Below are 9,056 nucleotides of genomic sequence, written 5' to 3' on the forward strand. Positions count from 1 at the left end.
CAGGCGAGCGCCTCTACTGCTAGGGTTACTGCCATGAGGACTTAAGCAGCGCTTCCAAAGTCCTTTGGCACCACAAGCTCCATACTGGTGAGAAGCCATAGGGGCTGCGCAGTGTGCGGCGCGAGCTTCAGTTAGAAGAAAAGCATGATCTTGCAATGGAAGTTGCATCCTGGAATGACTCCCGGAGGGCTGGCCTGGCCCTCAGCTGGGGCTGAATAGGAGCGACTGTCTCCAAACTCCACTCCTTTTGGGCTTCACCTTTCCTCTGCGGTACTGGTCAAGAGAAGACACGATCACAGTAGAATGTGAGTGCAGTAGGGGAGCTCAAGTCGATTTTCTATAAATCCCTTTCCAGGGGTGGAAGCTGACTAACTGGTGTTTCTGGCGCTCAGCCCTTTTCTCTTCTTGCCTCTCCAGGGTCTCTCCCTTTGCTCCCAGAAGAATTGGTTCTCCAGGGAAGAAAGAGCTGAAGATATGGAGCAAAAGTATAGCAAGTAGTATGGGTCTGGGGAAAAGCCTCCTATTTTATAGTTTTCTCATTACCCAAATTTCATCTTGCCCTCTTTAGAGTTTATATCTCCTACTCCATATTGGCTTATTGGAGCCTCTGGTCTACTTCATGAGTTATGTTAAAATTGAACATCATGGTACCCATTTTGCCCTTTATGTTCCCACCTCCAAAATGACCTCTGGGCTGTGCAGCTCAGGGATTCTCATTTGCATCAGTTCATCACTTTGCTCTCTCTTCTCTCTTCCTAAACCTTCAACTTTCACTTACGAGGTTGGAGCAGTCTGAACTTAAGGCATCTAGGGGATGGAGTATTCATTATATTTGCACTCTGCCCTTCCCTCACTGAAGAACTACCTGTTCAGATTTTCTACTGGGAGATGGTGGAGGGTCTGGGTGTTTAGAAATAAAAATAAAGCAAAGCAAAATGCACTTTTTGTCTTTCTTGGGGGCTCAGGGTAGAAGTCAAACAAGAAAGGGTGATGGTGGTAGGGGCTGTAATGGCCTCTGTTTCCTTTCTGCACTTGATGTTTCTCATGAGGTTCTCAGGAGTGATAAAGTGCAGGTGAAAACATCATCTTTCTCTCAGTCTCTCACCTGGAGAATTGGACTTTCTAGAAGAGAAGGTATTCCCATATTTCACTGGCTCCACCTCCTGGAGGGCGGGGCCAGAGCTGTTTTGCCCCTGGAAGTCTAAAGTCATTAATTAAACTTGTTGTTGCAGGAGGCCATTAGTTGTTCCGACTAGTCACACTTTCCTGTGCTGTTCGGGGTGGATGTAAAGCTATTGTTTACTAAACTTTTAGGTTGGCTTTCTATTTCTGAATTATGAGAAACCAATTTCTAGTCTGAGGCCCTACCACACTAATATCACTGCTCCTTACTGCTAAATGTCAGGATTATTGTAGTTTTGGTGCCACCATGTGGCCAAACTGAAAAACTGCATGCTGTATAGTACTGGCAAGCATTGTGGCAACATTTCCTGGAGGTAAGGCAGTTTTGAGATTTTTTTTTAAGTGGGTCTTATCCACAGAATTTCTGATTCAGCAGGTCTGAGATAGCACCCGAGGAGCATCTCTAAGTCCCTGGTGATGCTGTTGCTCCTGGTCAGGGATCACTTTTGATGATATATAATGACAGAGTATAATGACAGGTTAATGGTTTTGAGACCAAGCTCCACCACCATGGTTCCCACCCCATTCTAGATGATCATAGTGTTGTAATATGCAAACTGTTTTGGGGAGCTAGAGTGGTGTATCTCACATGCTCCCTAAACATAGGTGGCGATCTATAAAATTGTCTAATCTATAAAATTGCCCAGGGAAAACTCAGAGAAGTCTTAGGAAATCATAAGAAGAGATGAGGTCCCATCCACCCACAAGGAGTTATATTGTTTACAGGGGCAGGGAAGAGTCAGACTTAACTACCTTCACATCTTTTGAGACTCTTTTGACTTTGGCATGCATCTCACCATTCCTCCCTGCCAGTCTGGGGTCCAGGTCCTGTGATGCTTTGTCTCTAGACCTCTCCCACTGAGCTGTAAATGATAAATGGCTAAGTTAACACACCTTTTCATAAGTTCCTAAAGTAAAAATCAAGCAATAGAACAAAAAATGATGCAAAGAGAGGAGCTTTTAGAGTTTTTACGAGTGGAATTTAGGAACCTAGTCAGGCTGCTATGTTAATGTTTCTGGTACATGTGCCTGATTTACAAATCCACCATATCCTTAGGAGACTGCATTCTAACACTATTCTGCTAATAAGCCCTTTCCCCTCTTTTACCTATTCTCCATTAATAGGTGAATAAAGAAATTGTGGTATATTCCAACAAGAATCACTTAGAAATGAAAAGGAATGAGCTGTTATACACCACAGCATGGATCAATCTCAAAAAATTATATAAGCCCTGAGCTGATGGCCCTATCCAAGATACTGCATTTTCTAGATTAGATGCTGGCTGCTCGATGTAGCTCATAAATACGATGAACATTTACCAGAGAGATGGTGCAAAAAGCACACTGGATATTTGGAACAGATGTTATTTGATCCCTCTCAGCTTTGGTGGGGAGTTGGACCTTGGTCACCCAAAGATCCCTCTAATAAGTGGTTCCTCCCTGTGTCTTTGTCCTTACAGATGAGCATATACACATCAGCTCCTTACTGAAATCTCTGTAAACAAAAGAAACAGAAACTTGCCTGCTTCACTTTTAGAGCTGGGGTCAGAGTTATGAATTTAGAAACTTGCTAATGCAGTTTGCCATAACCACCAAGTGAATATACATATTAGGATTAATTTAGTTCAAGACCTCTTGGTATGGATAGTAGAAGAGCATTCACCACAATCTTCTTTTCAGTTCTCAGTGAGAGAATCAGGTATGAAAATCAGAGGGTTCTTGGGGAAGTAAACATAAAACAGTGGAGCTGTAACCCAACACAGCTCATTTAATTCATCCCTTCTGTTTATGATGTTGCTGAAAACCAGAAAGCAATGAATGACATTTACATCTAGGTCACATAAAATTTTAGTAACAGTGGAGCTTGCATCCAGATCTTTAGTCTTAACCCAGAGCTTGCTCCATTCAACAATAACCCCTATATTTTTTTCTTTTGCCTGCTGGATCTAAGCCATGTCCCAGAAAGACTTTAATGTGACTTACATAAATATGTAGAAAAAAGAATGAGGGAGAGTAGAGAAAGAAAAAAGAATAGACAAAATAATGTGGAGCCAGAAACCAGGTAAGTAGTTCAAAGTGTAGTTTGAGGAATTCTGCACATTTCTGGGACACAAGTTGCAAATTCTGGTATAAACTTACTAGCTGTCACACAAAGAGGAACAAATGATTATTTTCTTTTTAAAGGTTAGGCATATACCTCCTGGATGGATGCATGCAGCCTTCCACTTCTGTATATTCATTTGAGCAATGAAAGCAACAGCACTTGAACACAAATGTCATAGAAGCTTTATATGTAAGAATAAAAAACTGGAAACAATCTAAATTTCTATTAACAGGTGAATGGACAAATTGTGGAATATTCCAACAAGATATCACTTAGAAATGAAAAGAAATGAGCTGCTGTACACCACAGCATGAATGAATCTCAAAAAATTATATTGAGTGAAAGAAGTCAGACTTCTGGGTACAGCGGAATGCATCTATAATCCCAGCTACTCGGGAGGCTGCAGCAGGAGGATAGCAAGTTTAAGGCCAGCTTCAGCAATTTAGCAAGACCCTGTCTCAAAATGAAAGGGCTAACTGAACCTTTGAAACCATGAGCTCCAAATAAACTTTTTTTTCTTCTTCTTAAAAAAAATGAAAGGGCTGAGGATGTAGTTCAGCATTGGAGTCTTTGTCTAACATGTGTGAGGTCCTCATTTCAGTCTCCAGGAACACATAGACTGAAAGATTCCTTTATAAAACTCTAGAAAAGGCAGACTATTGTGATGAAAATCAGATCAAAGTTTGTTGGGAATGAGGAATGCCGGTTAGTGTGGAAGTAAGGCCATGAGAAAAGCTTTGGGGAGGCTGGTATGTTCTTTCACAATTGCTTGATGATTTCATAGTGCACACACAGTCAACACAAAATTTACATTTAAGTATGTGCAATTTATACATATTGATGATGCCTCCATAAAATAGTAAGAAAAAAAGTTATTGCTTATATGACCAGAAAAGTACAGGTATTTCTACCATAGAGATGTGGGATAAACTTTTCCTCTTGAGAATTTCATAGTGTTGCTTCTTGTAATCTTCCCTAATGGCAACCAATGGAAATCAGCGGCAGAATGCCAAATCACCTGTGAACAAGAACATTTCTACCAAGGGTGGGTACGTGGAGATAATTAGGAGGTGAAAAACAATGCATTTTAAATATACAGCTCTCCCATGGTCTGCTTCAGCCTGGAGGTTATAGATTTTCAGTGATTAGAGTTTGAAAAGCTTATTGTTTTAGCAATCCTTTAGGCAACTCTTCCTAAATGCCATTTCTATCTATGAGAGTTTTGATAAGTACTGAAGAGCAATAGTGTTGAGGTTTTACTCTGATAGTGTGGAGAAGGCCCTGTTGCCTCTCTGGGAGTAACCATTTATGTCCCTTCACTTTAATGTTTTGAGTAGAGTATTTCTACTTTTTGTGGGTCTCTGACAGTTTTCACGGGAATAAATGTGTTCTCTCCAATCAGAAAAGACTTTCTGGGCAAAATCACCCCCTGTATTTAATTGGTATTCACCACAGTGTCAAACAGAGCAATGGCACAAAATTAAGGTGTTGGGAATACTAAAAAGTATGTGGGTTATACTTTTAATTATGAATGAATTCTTGCATCTTGAGGGTATTTTTTCACTTTTTACATTTTTAAAATCTAATTTTATTTATTTTTTTTACACAAATGGAGCACAACTTTTCATTTCTTTGGTTGTACATGATGTAGAGTCACACCATTCGTGCAATCTGCATCACTATTAGTGTGCTGATTTTAAGTTCTTTGGGTATAGATCAAGAAGTGGGAGAGCTGAGTCAAATGGTGGTTCCATTCCAAGTTTGAAGGCATTTTTTAAAATTAACTAGTTCAGCTTATTTATTTGTTCTGAGGGTCGCTGACTCCTGCATTTCATTGCTGTTATATTTGCTCTTCATTATCCTGGTTGTTTCTAGCTTACCTTTGTGCTGTGTGGCAGTTTCCTATAGTCTTGTTGTATGGAGCTTCTTTCTGTACCTTCCTTTGGGTCTCATTGGTCCCAGTGCCACTGACACAAAGAATGCCCTTCTTTCCCCAGCAAAGGAATGAAATGTGAGCTGGATGTTATCCTTTGTGCTGATCTGTTTGACTCATTGTTGAGACAGTTTTTGAGATACTAGTTTGTGCCAGATACTAAGCTTGGTGCTTACAAGTCTATAAATTCTCACAAACCACAAATAAATAGACTCCATTGTTATTTCAATTTTATGCATAAGGAGATTAAGGCTCAAACAGATTGCATCATTTGCTTGTTGGAAGAAATTGAATTCAAATCTATCTGACATCAGAATCTATTCTCTGAACCACTGTGTCGTTCTGATTTTCATAAGAACTTACCTTCATTGAATTTTTTCTGGCCCTTCTTCACATCTTAGGAGATTTGTTTTTTGACTAGGAACATTGACTATGACCCAGCTACACCACTCTACAGTATTTAAAAGAATTAAAATCAGCATGCTATAGTGATACATGCTTACCTATGTTTATAGCAGCAAAGTACATAATAATCAAAGTATGGAACCAGTCTAGGTGTTTGTCAGTGGGTGAATGATAAAGAAAATGTGGTATATAGTCACAATGGAATTCTACTCAGTCATAAGGAACAAAATTATGTCTTCTGCAAAGAAAATGAATGGAACCTGAGAATGTAATGTTAAGTGAAATACGCCAGTCTCAGTGCTTTCTCTCAGATGTGTAAGCTAGAGAGAAAAAAGGAAAAGAAAAAGGAAAGGGGTTGGTGGAATCTCATGAAGATAGATGAGTTCAAAAGAGTAGAGGAAGGGGACTTGGGAAGGGAGGAAAGGAGGCAATTCGAAAGTACTGATGAATGAAATAGACCAAATCATACTGTGTACATGTCTAAATATGTGACAGGAGAGTTTGCTAATATATATAATTATAATGCATCAATAAAATTTTTTAAGAGATTTGTTTTTTGCCTGGTGATAGACTTTATTAGGGATAATTACATATTGCTACCATATTAGCCAGGAGTACTACCCAGGAAACAAATGCCTTCCCTAGAATATAAAAGTATTAAATGACTTTAAGGATCATTGCTGAAAATTTTATTACCTTGGCAGTCTGGTGGGGTTGTAACTTTTCTCTTAGTTGTTAGATTGTTCTGCTTGTAAAGTTGATCTTCTCTCTTGAATTTCATGTTTGTTTAGATTATGTGAGTATCAAGGGGATCTTCAGGGGCTTGACTCCAAGTAGTTATTCAAGGCTAAGTCTGTCTTCTTGTCAGGGTGGTCCTCCCCTAAGTGAGACCCATGCCTCCTCTGCTCTACCCCTTCCTTTGCTCCTCAGTGTTTTGAGATTGACTAGGGGTCCTAGCTGCAGTCATCATTGTGGTTCTCCTTGTCAAACCTCTGCAGGCCCCATTTTCTGGATGGTTCTCTTTAGGGCAGCCTTGACATCACTGTTCCTGAGGCTATAGATGATAGGGTTGAGGATAGGGGTGATCACAGCATAGAAGAGAGACAGCAGAGGGTCAGTGGCTGGATCATAGCTGGCCTTAGGGCGAATATAGATAAAGATGGCAGTGCCGTAGAAGAGGGAGACCACGATCAGGTGGGAGGAACAAGTGGAGAAGGCCTTGTGGCGGCCAGCTGCAGATGGGATCCGGAAGATAGTAGCCAAGATACGCCCATAGGAGCTCAAGATGAGACCAAAGGGGCAGAGGATGATGAGGGCAGCAGCCAGGATAATCTGCAATTCATTGAGTGAGGTGTCTCCACACACCAGCTGCAGGACAGGCTGGATCTCACAAAAGAAGTGAGGGATGGCGTTGGGGCCACAGAAGGGCAAGGAGAAGATGAAGGAGGTGTGGCCCAGCCCCACCATGGCTCCGCAGGCCCAAGCTGAGCCTGCGAGCTGCAGACACACCCTGCGGCTCAGCAGCAGCGGGTAGCGGAGGGGCTCACAGATGGCTGCATAGCGGTCATAGGCCATGGCCGCCAGGAGGCAACACTCGGTGGCACCAAAAAAGAGGAAAAAGAACATCTGGAGGGCACAGCCCCAGCGGGGGATGTGGCGCTGACCAGTGAGGAGGTGGTGAAGCAGCAGGGGCACCGTGACCGACGTGTACCCAATCTCCAGGGCCGAGAGGATTCGGAGGAAGAAGTACATGGGGGACTGGAGTGCAGGGTCCGCTGAGACCAGCACCACAATGAGGAGGTTGCCTGTGACGGTGAGCAGGTAGACCGTGAGAAAGAGAGAGAAGAGCAAGCCCTGGACGTGGGCCAGGCGGGAGAAGCCTACGAGAACGAATTCAGTTACCACCACGGAAGCGTTCGTGCTCATCCTGCTCACATCCCTTTTGACGGGAAGAAAAAGACAAGGCAAAGAAGAGTCGCCATAGTGGAATTGTGACGAGGTCAAAAATGACCTCTCTCTGCGTTGGATCAAAGCCCTGGGACTCCCTTTCTTTTAGGCTTTCAGTGTCTTTGAAATGAGGCAGCCCAATTGCCCCCACCCTGGCCCACTCTTGGAACCCTGGGCAAATATTTGTCTCTCTGAGACCAGCTGTCTTGATCTCTTCCTGATGGTGCCTACCTTCAGATGAAGCATTGAATTTGGTTTGGTTTCTCCTGGGTGAAGTGTTGGATCATTCTAACCCCCTTTTCTCTGTTTCGCAGCCTTGCTGCAGGGCTGGGGATGGAATTTTCCCTCCCAGCAGATGTTTTTCTGCTCAAAGCCAGACTTTGTTCTGTGTTCAGGACATGAAAAAATCCATTCCAAGTAAAGAGGATTTCCTTTCCTCCCTCCTGACACTTTTTCTGTTTCTTTTCCTTTTTTCACATGTTTTTCTTTTCTCTCAACTTGGCTTTTCTCTAGTCTAATGTTCACTTCTTCCTCTCTATTTCCTGTCCCTTTCCAGCTATTATTCCAGTTACCAGATGCCCTCAGCCTCTTCCTTTTCTATCATTTCACCATGAGATGAACTTCATGGTTTTCAGTGGGGAGAGAAGGGATTGGGTAGATCATTTCTTTTAAGGTCCTGAAGGCAGTTGAGTAGTTCAGTTTTCCAGAGGATCTTTCTAGTTTTTTTTTTTAAAAAAATGCTCTGGAAGGAGATAACAAGACCTTTCTTAGTTGCTTATTTCTGCATCTTACAGCCTCTCAAACTTCATCCCTTTATATCATAACACATATACAAATCCCCAGGCCACTCACATAAACTCTACATATGCATACACTAACACATTGTGTTTCTAAATATAAGCACAGGAGAATAACCTAACATCCTCCGATGCTAGATTCATTTAAAGTCAAATACACACACTGTATAAAAATACAAACTTCATTACAGATAACAATGGAAGTCAAAACTCATTTAACATAAAAATATTAACACGGAAAGATACAGACAAATAGATACATAAATCAAAATTCTGTGAAAATAACCATATTTAAGAATTCATATTAGAAATACAAGTGCACACATTAATATCCTTTTGCAGTTGAGAATCTCTGGTTTATTCCACGTTGTTCAGTGTTTTCCAGGATATTGTTGGAATAGTGTTTCTCTGTTTGGAGAAATAACTAGGCTAAAGGCAGGTAGCATTTGATGACTTGCTTATTTTATCCTCTCTTTACATAGCAGATCCTCATGAGAAACATACTCGTAGGTTTGGTGTCTCCGGAAGGTCTCTGAGGACCTGAGTCTCCAAGTATATTTGACTTTCCAATGGGAAATAACTAATTAATTTGTTATTTTAGAGTTAGTTCCTTAAATCACCAAAAGTATAGGATGACCTGTCAAGAATATTTCAGAGACAATGTCCAGGACTATTGGTTTCTTTTAAC

The 9,056-nt window shown here is 41.4% G+C and overlaps 1 protein-coding gene across 1 annotated transcript; it reads right to left on the minus strand.

Moving 5' to 3' along the window:
• Positions 1 to 6,608: 6,608 nt before the first annotated feature.
• Positions 6,609 to 7,550, minus strand: LOC101971751 (olfactory receptor 10C1). The gene has a single exon (XM_013364544.3). The coding sequence runs from the start codon at positions 7,548 to 7,550 to the stop codon at positions 6,609 to 6,611; it is 942 nt and encodes a 313-aa protein (XP_013219998.2).
• Positions 7,551 to 9,056: the final 1,506 nt, after the last annotated feature.

This window comes from Ictidomys tridecemlineatus, chromosome 8 (genome assembly GCF_052094955.1).
Source record: "Ictidomys tridecemlineatus isolate mIctTri1 chromosome 8, mIctTri1.hap1, whole genome shotgun sequence".
NCBI classification, from domain to species: domain Eukaryota; kingdom Metazoa; phylum Chordata; class Mammalia; order Rodentia; family Sciuridae; genus Ictidomys; species Ictidomys tridecemlineatus.

Coding starts and splice junctions, on each gene's coding strand:
- LOC101971751 (XM_013364544.3), bottom strand. CDS start 7,550: ATGAGCACGAACGCTTCCGTGGTGGTAACTGAATTCGTTCTCGTAGGC.